Genomic DNA, 22,493 nt, shown 5'->3' on the forward strand with positions numbered 1-22,493 from the left:
AAGTAAACTATTATGTTTACCTACAAAAAGATATGGAGAACAAACTATTATGTATAAAATAAATAAGTTTCATTTTAATTTTTCCACTAGATGAGTCTTACTTTTAACATTTTAAAAGCTCTCATAAAAATTAAATTTAAAAAATGCATTAACAGTAGTCTCCCCCTTTTCTTTTCAACCTAGGACACTAAAGACACCACAAGAAGCCAACCAAGCCCTCCAGAGCCTGCCAGCAATTTCTCAGCTGGCAAGCTTTGCTCTGCCCTTACAGAAGCTATGAGAGCCCACCCTCCCGATGAAACATTCTCAGTCAACAAAGCAGTGAGCGCACCTTAAGATGCTCTTCTCCCACCTCAAGCTCCCTATCCCTGTCTCTACTCCCTAAACCGTTCTAGTGTTCTCAAAAAAAAAGCATTATCACCAAAATTATTGCTCCCTCTAATGCCTTCTCCTGACGGTCTTTTCCTGTGCCCTCTACCTACCCAGGCTTAAGCTTACTTACCTGAAAGAAACCAGGAAATCCAGGTTTCCTAGCTGGCACCACCTGACCTTAAATACAACCAGGCAAGTAGCAAACGTAAGTCAATTAATATATTTAAATCTAATAGAGCAAAATCATTTTGTTTCAAAGGGGTCCGGAAATTCACGTTCAATCCAGTCGACCCATTTTACCCTGTAAATTCTAAACTTAATCCAGATTCTACACACACCTCTCCCCAACACCACCCTCAATCTTTCTCCACTGCCCAACCTGTTATTCCTTTACTCATTCAACAAACCCTTCTGAGCTAAGAGCTAGGTGGGGCAAAGAAAGGAGTTAAAGCAATGAATCAGACATTGTCTTAGTAAAGATAATATAGATTAAAAAAAAACCTGGCACAATTTCCTAGCAGGTAAAATGCTTCCAGTATTTATGATTATCATCATCATCATCATCATCATCATCATCATCATCATCAATGGTCATCTGACTCTGTAACTTTCCAATCTACTACAGAATACATATTTGCAGAAGCAGAGTTGAAAGCTAGAGACATGGTGTGGTCCTGAAAAGGGCTTCAAGTGAAAAAATGAGAGGGTGTCTTTTTTTTAACATGGGAGTAAAATGATCAGAACGATAATATAAAGAAATAAAATGGCAACCATTTGAAAGAATGAATAAAGAGGAAAACATTAAAACAGTGTAGATCCTGGGAATTCCCCGGCAGTCCAGTAGTTAGGACTCAGCACTCTCCCTGCTGTGGCCCCAGATTCAATCCCTGGTTGGGGAACTAAGATCCCGCAAACCGCAGCAGCCAAAAAAAAAAAAATGTGTAGATCCTGCCTCCCCCTCTGACCATTTCCTCAAACATCAGAAGGGGAGAAAAGAAAAGAAACACCAAGCCAGAATCTGGCTTCTGTCATCCAGGTTGAACAGAGGACTAAGTTGGGATGCTGGCCTTATGAGGAGCAGCATTTTAACTGAGTGGTGAGTTGGGTGGGATCCTATTTATGACACAACAGGGCAAGCCCCTCCCCTCCGATAGGAGAGTGTGCTGGGCACACAGCCTCCTCCTGTTCCCAATCCTCCTCTCAAAGCAGGAGGAACAGCACATCACCTGGCACAGGAGTAGGGGGCCACTTGCCAACTGCCTTAAAAAAGAAAGAGCAGGGATGCCAGGATGAAGGAGTGGAACCCAAAGGGGGGAGCCATCGTGAGCAATCAGTGAGGGATCTGTGACAAAGGAGGCCTGTGGGGGCCGAGAAGGATGAAGCCTGGGAGATCAACATCTCCCTTCAGGGAAATAACAACAATGGAGCCAGGTTCTAAGTTAGTTTCTAGGCCTGACTGGGAACCTGAGCCACACCAGACACCCATCACCCAGTCAGAGTCTGGGCCAGAAAAGACACCCACAGCTCAGCCAGCATCTAAGGCTCAGCAGGGACCCGATACCCAACAGAAGCACACTGCACAGCAAAGACCCCTTGCCCAACATGAAGCTGAATCCCAGCAGGAACCTCGAGCACAGCAAAAATCTGCTTTGCAGCAGGAATTTCTTGCCCCACAGGAGCCTGCACCACAGCAGTCACCTCCCATCCAAAGGGTGCCCTTCAGGAAACGGGAAGCTGCCTCACAGCACAGACCTGGGCCGGGAAAAGATTCTAGAACTCAACAGGAGCCGGAATTGAGAGAGCGAGCTGGAGCCCAGGTAGGACCTGGACCCCAAAATGGACCACCTGCCCAGACGGAACTGATGTCCCAAGAGAGAAGGCGACAGTCAGACCCTACAGCCCAGCATGCAGCTCCAGCCCAGGGAGCCAAATCCCAAGAGGGATCTTTGGCTGAGTGGCAATTTCTGTCAAAACCAAACGAACCATCCATACAGCAACCGGCCTCAGAACATAAGACATTTCTTGAATGGGTCACAGATTCAGGCCCAGAATCAGATTTGGGGTTCATGTTAGAGACCAATTTGCCAGCCAAGAGGGGTGGAACAGTGGCCCAGGGAATGAAGCTGGTCTTCAAGGGGAAACCTGGTTATGAAGTGATGTCAGGATTTGGTGGGACGTCATTACCCAGTAAGAAAACCAGCAGCCAGAACCCCAGACACTACCGGAACCCAGGTAAGTTGAGCTTGGAGGAAGGGGGCCTCCCAGGGATGGTCATTCATTTGGTCAGGAAGAACTTAGACCTGCCAGAATGTCAGGTGAGCTCAGGTGACCCCGCAACAGTGCCGGCAGACACAGATCAACAGCCCCATTTGACGGAGGAGGAAGCTGAGCCCTAGAGAAGAGAGGGATCCTGCAGGAGGCTGGGCAGTTAGGGGCCAAGCCAGGATCCCCAGCTAGCCTCTGACTCCTTCCCCTGCTCCAGGCTGCCTCCCCGCGGGGATCTGGGGGAAATCAAACAGAAACTAAAAAAGGCCCTGGGCGAGGGCCCCGTACTCATCCCTTGGGCCCCCAACTCTGAGCACCGCTCTGGGGCGGGCACCAAGTGGGCCACCGCGGCACCCTGCTGAACGTGGACCCTTACCCTCGGCGAGTGTCCACGCAGGCCAGGCCGAAAACCGGGCAGGAGCGACCCTTGAGCTCTCTGGGTTGTCCAGTGGGCAGGAAGACACTTGTCCCCAGGGAGTCCCAGGCCCGCCGGGCCCATGGCCTCGTGGGTTGTGATCTCAGGAAGGGGGCGCCTGGGAGAGGCGCTGGGGCTCCGCCCAAGTCCCAGGCAAGGTCGGCGCTGACGGGAGGGAGAGCTGGGGGAGCGGTGTGGGCGGGTCGTGGGCACAAGACTCCGCCGGCGGCAGCATCCCCGCCCCTCCTCCGAAGCCGGCCATGGTGCCCCCGGGGAGCAGGCTCGGGCCCTGAGCTCCTTCTCTGCGCTCAGAAGCCCTGCCCTGCACAAGGCGGGGGCCGCAAGTTCTCTCCGGGGAACGTGGGGAGACTTGGTGAAACAGCCAGAGGGGGGGAAACAAGGTGGCCCCAATCCGGAAGCTGAGGGCGCTGTGAGGACGGTTAGTCCGAAGGCTGGTAATGGGGGTCTCAGCCCAGAGGCCTGTGTCCCCCGTAAGGGCTGGGCCTCCTCTCTCAGGACTGAGGAGAAGAGGGTCATCGGTGTCTCTGAGTGCCACAGCTGCTCTTGTGATTTGGAAGGGCGGGGAGGAGGGACGGGATGGTGCTTCTGGTGCTAAACAGCGGTTTCCCTGGGCCTCCCGAACCCAGTCTCAAGGTACGCCTTCACCACAGCGCCGCCACAGACAAAGCCGCCTCTCCGGGACCCTCAGAAAGACAACTGAGTGTGTGCGCACGCGCGAGCCTCGAGCCTCCTCTGTTTCCCGCCTTTTCCAGGTTCGCGCAGTTCCCGCGGCCGCCTCTCCTCCCTGCTGGCCAGTGCACGGCTTGGAGCTAGTGCGCAGGCGCCGAGCACCCTACAGCTCCCTCCCTTCCATTCTCGCGGGGAGGGACAGGGCAGAGAGGAGAACCCCAAGAAACGGAGCAATAGGAGAACTAAAAGACAGAGGGCAGGGGGGAAAGGCGGGGCTTCCTCCTCCAAAGGCTCCCTGGCAGAGCCACGCCTCCTGCACTGCAGCCCCGCCTCGGCTTTGAATTGCCCGAGGACCTGGCCCGCTCCCCGCCCCTAGGCGGAGGATAAGTGGCATCCGGCTCACCTCTCGGCGGGCAGACTCGGTGCGTTCTAGACAATCCCTACGTGGGAAGGTGAGTGGGAAGACAAGGATGACAGCCAACACGTGACAACATCGGGGCTTCCTTGCTGGGGTGACCCCCGTGGGACTCCCCACTAGCTCTAACCGAATACGCTTTTAGCCGCCTCCAGGGATGCTTTTTTTGTTGGTCGCGGGCCCTTTAATGCGTGCGAGGGGGCGGGACCAGGTTGTAGGCACTAGCGGTGGGGGGCGGGACCCGACTGTGGAGGGCGGCTCTCCTTGCTCAGAGGGCGGGACCCAGAGAGAAGCAAGTCCAAGATTGGGTGGTGTGGGGGCCCGACGGTGGTACGTAGCGAGGATTGATCCTCGGGGCGGTGACTGGCGGCTGGAATTGGCCCAGGTGGGTGGAATTGGCCCCGGGGCCCGGACCGCGGAAAATTGATGGAGTTGGCCAGGGAAATGAGGTTCCCGGTGGTCGCTGGGGCTCCGGGCTCGAAGAAGGTTCAAGAGGGGTCCAAAAGTCAAAGGCGCGGGCGGTGGCGACAAGGCAAAGCCAAAGGTGAGTGGGAGGAGGCCGGAAGGAACCTTAGACATCCTGTGGGAAACTGGGGACCGAGTGGACTGACCTCCTGCCACAAGAAGTGGGGGGGCCCGTGGACTGGCTCATTGCTGCCCTGCGGGGCGGGGTTGCGGGGATAATTCACTGTGAGAAGCGGGTGATGTGAGAGGGAAATATCACCTCCAGCATAGAAACTCTCGGACGCCCCAGTACCGTCTTGGGAGTAGAGTCCAGAATGTTAGTGTCCCGAACCAGGGTTCCCGCTCTAGCTCCGTATTCGCTGTGTGACCGTGGCAGCTCTTGCCTTGTGATTTCAACGTGGGAGATGGTTCAAACGCCGATTTTCAGGTCTCTGACACTCTTGAGACGGTAATGGAGAAGAGATTTAGAAGCTGTGGCCCAAAGAAGAAGTTTAGGGGTGAGTCAGGTAGGAGGAAGGGGTGCCCTATAGTGGGGAATGCCTGGAGGAGGGGTGCAGTACAGCTTCAGACTGTCCTGTCCCACCATCCTTCATTCAATCCACTCATCCATTCGTTGTCAGTCTGCCTGCCTCAGCCTGGCTGCCCTAGGACCTAAATTCCTGACTCCTACTCCTAGGACTAAGGGGCCCTGGGTTGGCTTTGGACAGCCTAACCTTCACTTGGGAGAAGGAAGTGCTGTCACCTGGGTTCCCTAGGGGGTCACATTATTTACAGATCTCAGTGGGCTGGAGAAACACTGACAGACCAACAGAGATGCTGCAAGCCTCAGGCAGAGGCACACATGAAGTCCTTGCTGGATTAGGAGTATATGTCAGTCCAAGTGAGGACCTACGGGAATTTCCTGTGCAGGAAAGAAACTGACATAGCCCCCGGGCCCAGAGACCCCCAGACTCATCATCCTCCCTGCCATAGACATCATCATTAGCCAAGGATAGAACTGGAGTTGGCTCCAGACACACACAGGAAAGCTCAGACAGGCTCAGAGCTCAGACTCTCTTTATCCTGAGAGCAAAGGTGGAGGTGTTGAAGGGTTGGGAGTGTGTGACCAGATTTAAGTTTTAGAAAAATCTTCTGGCTGCTATGTGGAAAAGACATGGAGGGGGCAAAAACAGACACAGAAAGAGTTGTTACAGTCATCTAGAGAAAGGGGCAGTGGAGGTGGGAGAAGGGCCAGGTTCCAGTGCTTTCTAGGGGAGGCAGGGGGAACAGGACTTCATGATGGATTGGATGGGACTGGGAGGTGGCCATGCTGATGCCCTGGGTTCGAACTGGAGCAAATGGGAAGAGATGGGTACCATACACACACACACACACACACACACACACAAAAGATATACGTCCATACACATACAAACACATGGCCACACAATCTCACAGGCCAAGAGAAATAGAGACACAGAAACCCTCACAGGCTGAGCAACACAGATAGGCCGTGACACATGCATACAAATATGCTTGCAGACGTACTGAGCAACGAGAACACACAGACTGAGAAAACATGTAGACACACTCACCCACAAACACAGGCCGGGACCAATGCTAGGCATGACAGGAACCTACATATGTATGTACCTCCATGTGAACCTCAAAGACATACTCACACCTGCCCACCCAGAAAGCACAGAGCTGAGACATGACAGAAGGAGCAACACGGATACACACGGAAACACAGCAGAGAAGCTGTGCCATCCTTGCTGGCTCGGGGACCCTGGGCGGTATGTCACCTCTCTGCATCTCAGTTTTCTCATCTGCCAAAATGGGTCATGATGGTTCCTACCTCACGGGTTGTGGAAAGGATGAAACGAGTTACCTGGCCTAAAGCACAGAAAGAGAGCAGTGCCTGGCACACAGCTGTCTTAGAGCAGTGTCTGCTCTTTCGTGCAGACACAGTCAGGGATAGAGCCACGGTCACTGCCCCCTCGCCTGCATCTGCCCCCAGGCCTCTGCCCTTCAGAAGGCCTTGCCCCTCCCAGGCCCCATACCTGGCCCTTCCTCCATCTTCCCCCCACTTACTTCCCTACCACCCTTCTCTCTCCTGCTCAGTTCCCAGGGATCAAAATCCAGGCCGGGTCCAGTTGTCCTGTGACCGTTTAGGGCAAAGGGCTAGTGCCCAGGCAGCAGGACCCTCACCCTTCCCTCTGCCCCAGTCCTCACCCAAGGCCCTGATGGCCTGCCCCTGCCCCAGTGCCCTCTGCCTCAGATTCTTGGCAAGCCTCTGGCAACCTCAGCATCCCACCCTCCCTGCTCCATCCGGCCCAGCCCCCAGGGAGCCGCCTGGAACAGGGCAAAGGGCAGCGCCTGGGATCCAGCCTCTTCCTCACTGCTTTGTGCAGGTTACTTCTTCTGTCCAGGTCTCCTGTGCCCTCATGTTCGATAAGGAGCCCTACCCCAGAGACAGGAAGTAAATGACAGCTGCTTTATAAAATGGGAAACCGCAGCCATGCAATAAATACCACGCTAGCCCTGTGCCGGGCATGAGCAAGGGCTGGGGGTACAGCAGTGAACAAAACAAAATCCCTGCCCATAGGGAGCCTATAATCTAGTGTCAGACACAGAAAGCAAACAGCACAAGCAGTAAATTGTACAGTATGTTAGATGGAAAAATGACCCGATACATCTCAGTGAGGCTGAGTGAGAACCACAAAGCAAACCACGAGCAGAAATGCCGCCGTGGGGTCCTGCTTACGAAGATCATTTCCGGCCCTCAGTGGGCAGGATGGCCAAGCGCAGTTTCCAGATGAGGAGACCAAGCTCATCTAGGATCACCTGGCCGGTGGCTTCGGCCGGTGTTCTGTTGTCACAGCCACCAAGCTCAGAGCTGACTCCAGAGGCCTCTGTCTGTCCATCCGTTTGTTTGTCCTGGGGAGGGGTGGGCCTGTCCCAAACTCCCATCCAGTCCCTCCTGCCCCCACTCTGACTCTTCCCTTTCCTTCCTTCTTCAAATATTTGCTGAGCACCTGCTATGTGCTAGGCCCCATGATGGACCCTGGGGCCATCCCATGCCCCCATGGGGATGATATCCCAGGCAGAGTGACAGGGGAGGATTCACCTACAGCCAAGCACATGACACTGAGGCCTCTCATTTGCACAGGCCTCTTCCAAGGCCCTGTACCTAATATCATACTTGTGGTTTTCTATTCTTTTTCCTAAAGAGCCCCACCTCCACTTGTAAAAGTGTCACAGCTCCATGAAGCCTGGTTCTGCCCCTGGGGGGACACAAACAACAAACATGGAAACAAATAAATGGAAAACTGCAAATATGTAAAATTCTAGGAAGAAGAACAACTTAAAGATGATGGCAGAAAGCAGTGGTAGGGGGTGCATCTTAGATGGGGAGGAGCAATTAGGGAACGCCCTCCTGGAGGAGGTGAGAAGCTGAGTCCTGAGGGTGAGAAAGAGCTGGCCAGGCAAGGAGCACGTGGCATAACGAAGGTGAAGTGTGTCTGAGCTTCAGTTTCCCATGTGTGAGGTGGGAATGACAGTCACAGCAGGATGGGCTGGAAGGGTAAGTGGCAGGTGCAGGGTGCCCAGGGTGGGAACACCACACGGCAGGACCTGTGGCTTGGGCCCCTAGCTGAGCTTGGCACTGCCCTTAATCGGCTGTTGTCCTCCTGGGAGGGACAGGCAAGGCTGGCTGCCCTCTCTCTCCCCACCAGCTGGGGCCGGCTGTGCCACGGCCAGTCTGGGGGCAGGAGCTGCGGTCAGTCATGGTGCTTTTGCTCCCTGAATCCACCCTGGGGAGAAGGAGGGCAGCCAGGCTGGGTGAGAGGGCACACTTTGTTCAGGACTAGGGTGAGACTTCTGGGTCGAAGGGAGGAGGGGACAGGGGACCTGCATGCCTCAGTTTCTAACTGTTGAGGGGACTGGGGGTCTGCACTCCTGGGACTGGGGGAGGAGGGCCTTGGTGGCCCAAACTCCAGGGTTCAAAGGCAGAGGAGGAGCCTGGGAGTCGGGCCCCAGGCTCTGTTTACAGCACTGGGCTCTCACTGTCCTTTCTGGGTGGGAGGTGGAGCTGGCGGCCACACCCCGGGCAGGCTGGGCCCCTCCCTGGGATTATCACCCCAGGCTGCAACTGGCAGTAGCCACAGTCAGCAGTCCCAGCCCTGGGGAGCTCTGAAGAGGCCTGGGAGGGGTGAGTTCACTGCCAGCTGACAGACAGGAGTGGCCGCTGCCAAACCCCAGGGCCTAGAAGGGAAAAGAGACACCTTTTTCTGGGGGATCAGGGGACCCTCGACTTGGGAGTCAGGCAAGGTGCTGGATGGGCTTCAGGAGGGAAGAGTATCTGAAGCAGAGGGCAGCATCCCCGCCAAGGGGCGCAAGAACAGCTTGTCCAGGACCTGGGTGACAGGACAGGGATCCTGAAGGGAAGATTAACCGGGGACCCTGAAGTGTGGGGAGTCAGGCCTAGTCCAGGGCAAGTTTTTGAGGGCCAGAGCTAGAGGCCCAGTCTCCAGAGCCCTGGGACGGGGACCAGCAAAAGTAACGGCTCTGGCCCCAGAGATCTGGGTCTGACTTCTGCTCTGCCGCTTTCAATGCAACTTTCATCTCCTTACTTAACACCTCTGAGCCTCAAGTTTCCTCTCTTGTAAGATGGGAATGCTCCTAGTAACAGCTGAAACATGAACCGAGGCAGCCTGGGCCTCAGAGGGTTAGTGAGAACCTAAAGGAGCAAACAGAGAAAGCTCTTAGCACAGAGTCTGATGCAGAGTGAGTTCAAGGTTAATGGCAGGGATGAATGCCATCCTAGGCAGGGAGCAGGGCTGGCCCGTGCAAGCTAAGCCAGGCCTGAAGGCCAGGGACCCAGCTGGGGGAGGAGTGGAACCAAGGTTTGGGGACCCCCAGAGAAGATTGGAGGGGATTCCACAGCCAGACTGGAGGGACCAGGAGGGGGCAGGAGTGACCCCTCAGTTGTACGTAAGGCTAGAAATATGAACTCCTGGGTTCAGGAAGAGAATTGGGCTTGGGACCAGGGTCCTGGGACACCACCAGGTGGATGGGAATCGGTGGGTTGAGGGCTGAACTCTCCCAAATATTGCAGAAGGCAAGGGCCTGTGGGCGACCCCTGGGACCTGAGAAGGAGGTAGGATGGGGGCTTGAACTCCTGGTCCTGAGAGAGGGGACCAACGGGGGGTCCAGACTGCTCAGAACCTAGAGGGAGTCCTGGGCCCCGGGAGAGTAAATGGAGACAGATGCCTGAACTTGGGTCCCTAGAAGGGAGAAAGGGTTACATAGACTCCTGGGCTGTAGGACAGATGCTGGAGCTAAGGAATCAATCAGTGTCCCAAATAAGAGAGAACAGGGACTCCTGGGGCCTGAAGAAGAGGGTTCTGGGGCCTGGACTCCTGGGTCTTATGAAGGTGGGGACTGAGGGATCAAACTTGGCTCTTGAGGAGGGAGAAAGTGGGTACCTGGACTCATGGGTCCCAAGGAAGGAAGGAACTGGAGCCCTAGACTCCATCCTTTGGTCTGAAGGAGGGGCTGTGGCCTGACGTGAGTCTGCGGGAGGAGGGGGTAGAGCCTGGACTCCTGGACGCCAGGGCCCAGCTGATCCAGCCCTGCCTTAATGTGCCTCCCGACCTGCCCGCAGCCTCACGGCTCTCGCACAGCATGGACCTGCGCACAATGACACAGTCGCTGGTGACCCTGGCAGAGGACAACATGGCCTTCTTCTCCAGCCAGGGCCCTGGGGAGACAGCACGGCGGCTGTCAGGCGTCTTTGCAGGTGTTCGGGAACAGGCACTGGGGCTGGAGCCAACCCTGGGCCGCCTGCTGAGCGTGGCACACCTCTTTGACCTGGACGCAGAGACGCCGGCCAACGGGTACCGCAGCCTGGTGCACACAGCCCGCTGCTGCCTGGGGCACCTGCTGCACAAGTCCCGCTACGTGGCCTCTAACCGCCGCAGCATCTTCTTCCGTACCAGCCACAACCTGGCCGAACTCGAGGCCTACCTGGCCGCTCTCACCCAGCTCCGTGCTCTGGCCTACTACGCTCAGCACCTGCTGGCCACCAACCAGCCCGGGAGGCTCTTCTTCGAGGGTGATGAGAGGCTCGTTGCCGACTTCCTGCACGAGTACGTCACTCTGCACAAGGGCTGCTTCTACGGCCGCTGCCTGGGCTTCCAGGTGAGCCCCCTGCCCTGCCCCTCCGGGCCCATGGTGAAGGCACACGGTGGGCCCCAACCAGGCCCAGTAGCATAGTAGAGGAACCACAATGGTCTGTGTTACTGGATTCAGCAAACAGCAGATGCAGGAAGGGGAAGCCGTCTGGGGCTCAGACAGCACTGCACGAAGGGTCTCAAACTTGTGGCCCTTTGGCCGAATCTACCGTGGAAGAAGAAATCTTTAACTTGCATCGCTTCTTGCACCAGGATCTCCACTGCTCCCTATCGTCCTACACTCAGGAGATTCATTCACTCTTTTTTTTTTTTTTTAATTTTATTTATTTATTTATGGCTGTGTTGGGTCTTCGCTTCTGTGCGAGGGCTTTCTCTAATTGCGGCAAGCTGGGGCCACTCTTCATCGCGGTGCGCGGGCCTGTCACCATCGCGGCCTCTCTTGCTGCGGAGCACAGGCTCCAGACGCGCAGGCTCAGCAACTGTGGCTCACGGGCCCAGCCGCTCCGCGGCACGTGGGATCTTCCCAGACCAGGGCTCGAACCCATATCCCCTGCATTGGCAGGCAGACTCCCAACCACTGCACCACCAGGGAAGCCCCATTCACTCTTTTATGTGACCTGTCTGACACCTGAATTCATTGGAGACCCTCTAGGAGAGTAGCCAGTACTGTTCTCAAGGCCAGTTTGTAAGAGCACGTCCCACTTAGTCATCCCCACCGGAGGCCTGGCAGGCAGGGAGGAAAGGTGCCAGCCCCATTTTACAGAGGTTCAAGGGGAGGGGCCCCAAGCTTCTCAACTGGACCCACGTCAGCCTGGGCATATCGACTCACCTAAGGCACAGTAGAATCCAGATGTTCAGGTTTCAGGGAGAGCCAGGGAGCATATCCAAGTTGGTGGCAGTGAGGAAGACCTGGTTGTGGCCCCTCTCCTCCCTGAACCGGGGCCCTGACCCCCAGCTGCAGGCCTTCTCCTGTCCTCTGCCCAACCCAAACCACCCTCAGGGAGACACAGCTTATCTCAGAACTGACAGGGAAGCAGCCCTGAGGCCTTTGGACTCACAGGAGGAGTATTTCGGGGACTCAGAATTGGGAGGCACTTGGGGCACCAGGCTCAGAGCCAAGGCCCAACTTGCCCCCATCTGGGGTCAGTGCTAGGTCCACAGTCCCCAGCCACATCTGGGAACCCCAACAGGAGTATATGGAGCTGTGTAACCCTGTACCCCTTCAGACCCTCTCTGGGCCTCCCCCAGCCTCAGTGTAGCTGAGCTTGGCAGTCTCTCAGCCTCTTCCCACCACACCCCACCTTTCTCTGCTTCCATGCGGGGCAGCCCATCCTCACCAATCCAGCCTGGGCTTTCCTGGGAACTTCCCCTCGCCCAAGCTGAATCTACAAATACTGATCGGCCCAGCTGGGCCAGCCTGCTCCTCCCTGTGTCCCGGCCGTCCCCTCGAAGCTCGGGAGTGAGAACCCAGGGCCACCTGAGCCCGGCTGTGCTCTCTGGCCCACTGGGCCCCCGGCCAGGGGCAGGTCCATGCCTGACGGCTCCTCTCTGAGGGCCCAGCTGTGCCATGTTGCAGGACAGCCTGCCCCTGTAAAATGCCAGCCCCAGGGGGCAGAGGCCCTCTCTGTCTAGGTCTCGTTCGGCCCCTGCTCCAGCCCAGTGCCTAGCACGCAATAGGACCCAGGCCAGTATTTGCTGAATGAACAGAAGAACCCTGCGGGCCCCTTGCCCAGCCTTCTGTGGCTTTCTTTTTCCTCTGATCTGGTCTCTCTATTGTCTTTTCTTAGCTGTCTGGCTCCTCTCAGATGCTGGGTCTCCCCATCTGACTCTTTCTGCCTCAGGATCTCGGGCCCTGTCTCTGACCTTTCCCATTTCTGTCTCCCTGCTGCCCCTTAACTGGCCCCCACTGCCTGCGTCACCTCATCTCTGTCCTCGCTGAGTTTCAGGGATCCCTGCGTCATCCTTCTCCCAGCTCACCACCCTCTATGGCTCCATCCACATCTAGAACAAATCCAAATCCTCAGGCCCCACGTGAGCCGCCTTTGCTTCTCTGATCTCAGCCCCTGCCCCCTCCCCTGGCTCACTGCTCCCGCCACACACATCATCACACCAAGCACAGAGCCACCTCAAAGCCTTTGCATGTGTCCCGCCCCCTGCAGGGAACAGCCTTCCCTCGCTTCATTCCCATCCCTCCTCAAGTCCCCTCCTGGAGACCCGTATGAGGAGTCAGACCCCTAATCATCAGTCTGTCCCCTCCACCTACCGTCTTTTCAAACATCGATCGTTACTTCACATTATATGGCACGCCTTTATTTGAGTATTGTCTGTCTTTTCGACAACATCAGCTCCGTGAAGGCGCCTAGAGCAGTGCCTGGCACGCAGCCAGAGCTCACTAAATATTTGCTGAATGACCACATCTACCCCCCACGTCTCTGCCCCACCCCACTCCTGCCCACCCCTGGTCCCTGACTTGGAGGCATGTCTCCACAGTTCACGCCCGCCATCCGGCCATTCCTGCAGACCATCTCCATCGGGCTGGTGTCCTTCGGGGAGCACTACAAACGCAACGAGACGGGCCTGAGTGAGTCCCTGCAGGGACCTGCCTGCAGCCTCCCCTCCCCTCCTGTCCCTCCTCCGCACCACTGCCCCAGCGAGGCTGCCAGGGGCTCCCTGACACCCCTCCTGACCCCCAGGTGTGACAGCCAGCTCCCTCTTCACCGGCGGCCGCTTTGCCATCGACCCAGAGCTGCGTGGGGCCGAGTTTGAGCGGATCGTACAGAACCTGGACGTGCACTTCTGGAAAGCCTTCTGGAATATCACAGAGATCCAGGTGCTATCGGTGAGCGTGGGGCACGGTGAGGGCCCCAACCTGGTGCATGATAGGGAAACTGAGGCCCAGAGACACGTCCCGGGCCTCTGCAGTGTTCCAGGTCCAGGGATAGCACAGGAGGAAAAAGACTGGGGGTCGGGGGGGAGGTGTGAGGGGAACCCCTGCCAGCAGCCCCTTCCAGCGCGCCTTCTCTTCCCTCCCACCAGTCTCTAGCAAACATGGCATCAGCCACCGTGAGGGTAAGCCGCCTGCTCAGCCTGCCACCCACCGCCTTTGAAATGCCGCTGACTGCTGACCCCAAGGTCATGGTCACCATCTCACCCCCACTGGCCCACACAGGCCCCGGGCCTGTCCTCGTCAGGCTCATCTCCTATGACCTGCGTGAAGGACAGGTAGGGTCCCTGCCTCAGCCAGAACAGGTACAGAGCTGAGGAGCACGGGCGCACCTTCCCCAGATGTCCTCCCGCCTCTCACTGCCCACACCTGCCCCGACTCCTGTCTCTGAGCACATACCCTTGGTGGGGTGAGGCCCAGGAAGACCACACCGGCCTGACCCACTTCCTCGTTCCTCACCCCCAGGACAGCGAGGAGCTCAGCAGCCTGGTGAGGTCCGAGGGCCCCAGGAGCCTGGAGCTGCGGTCACGCCCCCAGCAGGCACCCCGTTCCAGGTGCCTGGTAGTGCACATCCATGGCGGCGGCTTCGTGGCCCAGACCTCCAAATCCCATGAGCCTTACCTCAAGAGCTGGGCCCAGGAGCTGGGCGCCCCCATCCTCTCCATCGACTACTCCCTGGCCCCCGAGGCCCCCTTCCCCCGGGCGCTGGAGGAGTGCTTCTACGCCTACTGCTGGGCCGTCAAGCACTGTGCCCTCCTCGGTGAGCCTGAGCCCCTCACTGCCACCGGCTCCCCGGGCCCGCCCCGGCCTGCTGCAGGGGGAACGAGCCATTAGTTGCTCAGGCCTCAGTCTTGCATGCCCCGCCTCCCCTTCCATCTCCTGCCACCCGGCGCTCTGCCGCCTGTTCACCCCGCTTGTCGCCCCCGCCCACTCCTCCAGCTCCGCCGCGGTGCTCCCACCTTCCATCTCAACCACCTCCTCCTCCTGCCTCCTGCTTCCGCCCACTCTAGTCCCCCACCTCCCCGTGGCCTCCGACATTTCCTTCCCTCCTCCTGTTTCTCTACCCACTGCTGTCCTGTGCTGGCAGCCACCTGGCCTCCCTCCAGCCCATTCTCCCAGCTCCTCCGACCTCCCACTTCCCACAGCTTGGGAAGCACAGGATGAGGCCGTGCCTCAGGGCACAGGGCCCGTAGCCCTTGCGTGCAGTCAGCCTGAACCCTGGCTTCCATCTGCTGGCCTCGATGCCCCTCCCTCCTGAAATGTGCCCTTGGTCTCCCCTTTCCACCACCCTCCCTCCTTGCTTCTGACCTCCAGCCTCCCAAGCGTCCCAGAGCTTCCTGATCTCCAGGCCTCTCCATGTCCCAAGGCTGCCTTATCCTCTGACCGCTATCCCCCAAATGGGTCCAAATCCCTGCCTTAGTTTCACCAGTGTCTAAAATTGCAGTTGGCTAGACCCTGGGGTTGGGCCCCCGACACCTGACCTCTGAGAGCCCAGTGCTCCTGGCCCAGAGCTCCAGTTCCTCCCTGCCAGGCTTGACCAAGCCCCCTCCAAACCAGGCTCAACGGGTGAGCGGATATGCCTCGCAGGAGACAGCGCAGGAGGGAATCTCTGCTTCACCGTGTCCCTTCGGGCAGCGGCCTATGGGGTGCGGCTGCCAGATGGCATCATGGCAGCCTACCCGGCCACAATGCTGCAGGCTACCGCCTCTCCTTCCCGCCTTCTGAGCCTCATGGACCCCCTGCTGCCCCTCAGCATACTCTCCAAGTGTGTCAGTGCCTATGCTGGTTAGTCCCACACCCACTCGACTGGGGCCCTGCGGGTGCTTGGATACCTGGGTCCTTTGGGGTCAGAGACTAGAGCCCTGTCTCGTTGGGTATGAAGGAGAGGGAATCTGAGACTCCTTGTTCCTGCTGAAGCCATCAGATATTCTGGGTCCCTGGGGGCACAGATGCCTGAGGTTCTGGGTGTTGAGACTGGGCCCAGAAAGAGAAGAGACCAACTCAGCCCCCCACATACACTCCCAGGTGGGGAGACCGAGGACCACTCTGACTCGGGCCAGAAGGCGCTGGGCATGATGGGGCTGGTGCAGCGGGACACAGCCCTGCTCTTCCGAGACCTCCGCCTGGGCGCCTCCTCGTGGCTCAACTCCTTTCTGGAGCTGAGCGGGCATAAGTCCCACCCGAACTCGGTGCCCATAGCAGGTGAGTGACGCCCTTTCCTCACACACCCGTCCAGCGTGGCCAGGAGGGACAGCCTGGCACACCAAAAGTCCTGGGGGAGGCAAGAGGCTGTGCCCTGGGCCCTCAGGGAAGCAGAGATCACCTTCCTGGCTCTGCCCCATATCTGTGCCAAGTCCCTACCACAAAGCCTTGATTGTCCACGACAGCCCACATCCTAGAAATTCCAGGACTCTGGTCCCCCGGGTCAACTCAGAATCCCAGGAACTGTAAGATTTAGCTTTCTAAACAGCCTCTCTCAGAAAGGCACCCTGGGGAATGACTCAGAAGGCTTGCCGAGGGTCCTGATTTTCAGTCCCAAGAACCCCACCCAAATCCCTTGGGCCCTCGGTGGGAGTCCAACCCTCCTAGATTCTTTCCAGACTTTTAACAGAAGTGCATGGGGATATACCCCCTCCAGGGGCTGGCCCTGGCGTGGGGAGATCAGAAGATTGGACAGACCTCAGGAAGTGGAGGAGATTCCCAGCCCTGGGTGGGTAGGAGGACCCTCAGGCAGCCAAAAATCACTTCCATCCAGGGATCCATTTTTTCCCACCATTTCCTAACATTTTAAGGATTTTAAAGCACAACCAATTCAAATCACTTTCAGTAGTATTTTCTGGGTAATAGAAATTGCATGTTCAAAAGTAGAGACATTAAAAAAAAAAAAACCAGATACAGTTCCCACAGAATTCCCTGGTGGTCCAGTGGTTAGGACTCTGCGCTTTCACAGCCGAGGGTGCAGGTTCAGTCCCTGGTCGGGGAAGTAGGATCCCCCAAGCCGCGGCCAAAAAAAGAAGTAGATACAGTTCCTGTTATTCAGAAAAACATTCCAATTGAATGTGCTTTATTTTTAATTCAGTTTTTAATATTAGGATATTCCAATGGTTGCAAATAAATATACCCAAAAACAAAAGAGATTTTGAATTTTAGGCACATGGACCATTGGGCATAGGCGGTTTCCTTGTAGGAGAAAGGTGACAAGAGCAAACCCTAGAGGCGCACACGCCAGTCTAGCTCCCTACTGTACCAGGTACTGGCTGGTTGCTGGCTGACGTGGGCAGGTCACGGTATCTGTGAGCCTTGCTTTGCTCCTCTGTGAAATGGGTACAATAAGAATACCTGCCTCATAAGGTTGTTGTAAGGACTGCACACACCTATTTGTGCCAAGCACCCAGCACAATACCTGGCACACAGTAGGTGCTCCTTGAAGATGCTGGTCCCCTGACTGGTGCCCTGTGACTCTAGCCAACAGTTCTGTTCCAGTGACCCTCTGGGGCACAGGGCACCTATGCAGTTATTCTCATATCGTCTTGCGTTTTGCCTTTATGGATTTATAAAGGCAAGTGGAAAAAAAACTGAAAAATGTAAGGTCCTGGCCCTAGTGGTAAGCAGCATGAGTCTGATAAAATCAATGGAGCTGAGGCCAAGGTGGGTATACCAGGCAGGCCTGAAGCATACCTTTAGCATCATTTGGGCACTTGCTTGTCTGGTCATTCAAAAGGAATGGATGGGGAATTCCCTGGTTATCCAGTGGTTAAGACTCCATGCTCCCAATGCAGGGGGCATGGGTTTGATCCCTGGTCAGGGAACTAAGATCCCGCATGCCGCCCAGCGTGGCCCAAAAAAACGAAACAAAGGGAAGAGATGAAGTGAAGAACACGAAGGAACTTTTGGGAGCATATCTACGTGGCTAAAGATGTGGGATCTCTAGGAACCTGATATGTCCTCAAGATTCTTTTTAGCTCCCTGTGAACAGAGCCTCCTTTCAAGCCATGTGGGCCTGCTGACTACTCCACTTTGATCCATTCATACCCTCTGTGTCAAGTGACAATAAAAAGTTGACTGGGCCTTGTGCTGGGTCCAGGGAGGCAGCTGGAACTGGGCACCTGGTAATAAAACATAAATATTGATATATTATGACCTCCCAGGGGTAGCACTACCTAATCCCAAATCTTATTATCCCACTGAGTTCTCACCACCTCCTATGAGGTAAGGGCTATTTTTATCCCCTTTGTACAGAGAAGGAAACAGGCTCCCAGAAGTAAACAAACACCCCTCTATTAGCACACAGCTCCACCTCCAAGACCTGCGACTCCTTCCACCTCCCCCTTGGAGTTGCAGCCTGGGGCACCCTGGAGTTCCCCGCCCACTCCCAGGGAAGGAGTCTGGGGGAACACTCTAGGCCTCCACAGCCCTAGGGTGCAACTCCTCCACCGGCCACTGCTCTTCCCATGATCTTCCCGGCCAGCCAACCATACACACAGCCAACAGAGCCAGGCTTATCTGTGTCCCTGGCTGGCCCCCTAACCCTGCTCCTCTCGCAGAGCCGATGCGGTGCAGTGTGTCTGAAACAGCACTGGCCCAGCCTGAGGGCCCACTGGGAACGGACTCCCTCAAGGGCCTGACACTGCATGACCTGAGCCTAAGGGGCAGCTCTGAGACACCGGACACCCCAGAGCTGTCACTGTCAGCGGAGGCACGTGGCCACTCCACACCCTCAGCCATCAACTTCTTACTTCGGCCCGAGGTTGCATCTGAAGAATCTGAGGCCGAGGCTGAGCTGAGCACCAAGGACAGAGTTCAAGGTGTGTGTGCTGCCTTCCCTGAGGGTTTCCACCCCAGGCGCTCCAGCCACGGTACCAAACGGATGACCCTCTACTCGTCGCCCATCGTCAAGAATCCCTTCATGTCACCGCTGCTGGCACCTGACAGCATGCTGCAGACCCTGCCACCTGTGCACATCGTGGTGAGTGCCAGACAGGGAAGGTGGAGCTGGCAAGGAGCGGGGAGGGCGGGGCAATGGTGCACCTGGAGAAGGGAGCCCCCAGCGGGGGCAGAGTGGGGGGAATGGAGGAAGCCTGCCTAAGCCTAGCTGAAGAGGAGGGAAGGCCTGGCAACGGGTGGACTAAGGGAGTCTTGTTGAGTACCTGGGGCAGGCGCTGGGCTTGGAGAGTCGGGGAAGGGGAAAAGAGAGGGTGGGTCTTTGGGGGAAGGGAGAAGCTAAGCAGAGGCCAGTTAAACTCATTCTCCGACTCTCCGCCCCCCTCCCCATGTCTCCTGCCTCTATCCACCCCCATGGCCACGTATTTGCCCGCGTTCATCTACCCTGCCCCTGTGCCCCACCCCCGCCGTCCCGCAGGCGTGCGCGCTGGACCCCATGCTGGACGACTCAGTCATGTTCGCGCGGCGGCTACGCAGCCTGGGCCAGCCCGTGACGCTGCGCGTGGTGGAGGACCTGCCGCACGGCTTCCTGAGCCTGGCGGCGCTGTGCCATGAGACGCGGCAGGCCGCGGCGCTGTGTGTGGAGCGCATCCGCCTCGTCCTCAATCCGCCGGGCCCGCCGGTCTGAGCCGTGGGACGGAGCCAGGCCACGCGGGGAGAGGGGGGCTGCGGGGGGCGACACTAAAGGCCTCTTGTACCCATCTGCGCAGGGCTCCGTAATGCATGCGCCTCGGAAAGGGCGGCGGGGACCCATGCCCGCGGCTCCCGGCCCATCCGGCCACTCCCTCGGGCCGGGCGGAAGGGGGCGGGCTGTGCCTTAAATCGAGGGTGCGGCAAGGGGGGGGGCGGGGCAAGGGCCCCCGAAAGCTAAGACCCTGGCCTGCGGGCGGGGGGCGCCCACAAACCAGTCTCCGAGACAGCTAGACCTGCACTCCACCACTGCCTTCTGCTGCCGCGACCGCCGCAGGGGCGGGGCCTGACCCTACTTTGCAGAACGGTTTGCTTTGTTTGTTTTTGTAAATAAAAGTGTTTAATTAGTTTGCTCTCTCGCAAATAGAGTGGGTGGGGGTCGCCCACTAGGGGGCAGCATTGGAAACCGAGAAACTTGGCACCGGAGAGCAGAAGGCTCAAGGTCTGGATCCTGAGGAAGGAGGGGTCTCCGGGCCTGGATTCTCTAGTGAGGAAGGGCAGGACCGCCCCCTACTAACACAGACCCACCTCCCCCTCAGACCTAATTCAGGTACAGTGCCACAGGACTCTGGCTTCTCAGCTACTCCTCTCTACAAACCCAGCCCCAGCATACACCAGGAAAAGAAAACCCGAACTCCGTAGAGAACTGGGGCAAAGCTAACAGGAAACCAGAAACAAACTGGTCACCCAAAATACTGGAACCCAAGCTCTGCCCAGCTGTGACAGTCACTCAGTCCCTCACCCTTTGTAGGCCCTAAGTTTGGAGCAGAGATTTCCATCCAGGGCCAGCCTTCAAGAAATTTCCGACCCTGGACTCAGGGAGGGTGTGGGGAGAGACCCAGACACAGGCTGTCACAGTCCCCGCACTCCATCTGTGGTAGTCAGGGAGTCCTTCACAGAGGAGGTGATCCAAGGATGAGCAAAAGTTTGCTAAGAAGAAGAAGCACGCAACGTTGTGGGAGCCAGCAGGCAGTGGTCAAGGCTTCTGCCTGGCCAGAAGTTCAGGTGCAAAGTGGGGAGTGGTCAGCAGCAGATCGTGATGGGCCTGGAGTGCAGTTTGGACTATAAATGAAGGGCAGTGGGAGCCACAGAAGGGCTTTGAGCAGGGGAGGGACAGGATCAGTTCAGGCACTGAAAGAGCCTAGTGGGAAACTGGGGAACGGACTGAAAAGGGCAAGACTAGAGCCCTGGAAGCAAAAGAGGAGGCTGGGGACAGGGAAGACAAGCCCTGAGCTGGGGCAGAGGCCATGAAGGTAAGGAGTAGAAGTAGGGGCGCAGCAGATCCCAGAGCCATAACTGAGGTTGGATAAATGGGACTTACTGAGGGTGGAGCAGAGGTTACAGGAAGGCAGGGGGATGAAGGGGACACTCAGGTCTGGACGGGGGAGCAGGTGGACGGTGAGACTCTTTACTGGGAGGAGACTCAGGCGTGTGAGAGGTGGGTGAGGTACTGAGGGTTGTTTTGCACACAGATCAAAAGGTCTTCATGAACACAAACAGGCTCAGGGACATAGAGAACAGACTTACGGTTGCCAAGGGGGAAGAGATTGGGGTGGGATGGAGTGGGAGGTTGGGGTTAGCAGATGTAAGCTATTATATATGGAATGGATAAACAAGGTCCTACTATATAGCACAGAGAACTATATTCAGTATCCTATGATAAACCGTAATGGAAAAGAATACTAAAAAGAACATATATATATATATATATATATATATATACTGAATCACTTTGCTGTACAGCAGAAATTAACACATTGTAAATCAACTGTACTTCAATTTAAAAAAAAAGTCTTCATGAGACAATCCAGGGGTACATCAAGGAGGCAGGAGGAGTCAGGAGAGGGAGGTTCCCTCCTCTGAAACCTTTCCTGACCCACTAAACCCAAAAAAGACTCTCTTGGACTCCCCTGCCTCTGCCCACCCCTGCATATCAATATGTGGGTCTGTCCTCCCATCTGACCTGGCCTCCTTGAGGACACAGCCCAGGCCTGATTCATCGTGGTTACCACCATCGCCCAGCACGAGGCTTAGCACATTGGAAGCCTCAGGAAATGTTTAAGTAATGGGTGGCTGAGTGTGTGAATGAACGGGTGCCAGTGAGTGGCTATATGAGGAAATCAATGAGTGAGGTACTTAATGAGGGCAGGAAGGACTGAACGCATGGGTGAGCAGGATGGGTAGGGGCAGACGAGAATCAAGTTTAGGGTGGGAGGAAGGGAATGGATGGATGAATTTCTTAGATTGTGCACCCAGCTCCCCGCTCCGCCTCAAGCCTCACCAAGGCTCACCGTTTCCCATCCGAGCTATGTCCAGAACCCCAATACTGGGTGTGCTGTGAAGGGCTTACCAGGACAGCCTCGCAGAACCTGTCCACTCAAGAGCCGCTCCAGCGTCTAAGAAGCAGACCCCAACACCAACCGGCAAAGGCCCGGCCTCCTGACACCCCGGCAGGACAGGCGGGGAGACTGGGTCTATCGCTGTCAGACTCGAGCTGTGGGCCCCGCCTACTAGGGAACTCGCCCTGCCCTGAGTGGCCCAGGGAGTTAGGAGGCGGAGTGTCTATTGGCTGGAAGATAGTGACTGACGTCGTGGGTAGCTTTTCACAGCTCGACTGACTGCCGCGGAGTGCTCGCGTGTCAGACACGCCTCTAGAAAGACAGAAATGGGAGATAGCTGAGGGCGTGGTCGACTGCAGAAGGACCTGGAACGAGGTTTTCGGCTGCACGAAGCTGGGCTGTTCGACGGACTGATCCTGTCCTGAGGGAGGATGAGAGTCCGGATTCCTTGGTCCTGAGGGAGGAGGGACTGAGGAGCCTAGACTTCTGAGTCTGATTGAGGAAGAGGCTGAGCGTCCGAATTCCTGGATCTTGAGGGAGGGAGGAGCTGGGAACCGGAAGGGTCACGCTCTAGGGACAGGGATTCCTGGATCCCAAGAGTCACTGGCCTGACCAAGGAAGACAGATTTGGGGTTCGGGACTTTATGTGGCTCTGTATTGTACTGGAGCCAGGCCTTGTCCCCAGGCCAGAGTTCTGGGTCCTGAGGTGGGGCTTGGAGTAGAGATGAAGAGGAAAAGGCTTAGGGGAAGCTCTGGCCTCGATAATGCCCTTTCCTCATCC

At 56.8% G+C, this 22,493-nt stretch overlaps 1 protein-coding gene across 2 annotated transcripts; it reads left to right on the top strand.

Moving 5' to 3' along the window:
* Window positions 1–1,793: 1,793 nt before the first annotated feature.
* LIPE (lipase E, hormone sensitive type) lies at window positions 1,794–19,351 on the top strand. 2 transcript variants are annotated; one of them, XM_061172328.1, is made up of 10 exons: window positions 1,794–2,604; window positions 10,270–10,805; window positions 13,289–13,379; window positions 13,492–13,637; window positions 13,835–14,020; window positions 14,208–14,502; window positions 15,300–15,527; window positions 15,768–15,944; window positions 18,287–18,708; window positions 19,102–19,351. In XM_061172328.1, exons 1-10 carry the CDS (start codon window positions 1,794–1,796, stop codon window positions 19,309–19,311), a joined length of 3,102 nt encoding a protein of 1,033 aa, XP_061028311.1. In that variant the 3' UTR covers window positions 19,312–19,351. The 2 variants fall into 2 exon arrangements, with proteins under 2 accessions (XP_061028311.1, XP_061028312.1); XM_061172329.1 differs by lacking the exon at window positions 1,794–2,604 and adding an exon at window positions 4,500–4,701.
* The last annotated feature ends 3,142 nt before the right edge of the window (window positions 19,352–22,493 follow it).

The sequence above is a fragment of the Eubalaena glacialis genome, chromosome 18 (genome assembly GCF_028564815.1).
Source record: "Eubalaena glacialis isolate mEubGla1 chromosome 18, mEubGla1.1.hap2.+ XY, whole genome shotgun sequence".
Taxonomy (NCBI): Eukaryota; Metazoa; Chordata; class Mammalia; order Artiodactyla; family Balaenidae; genus Eubalaena; species Eubalaena glacialis.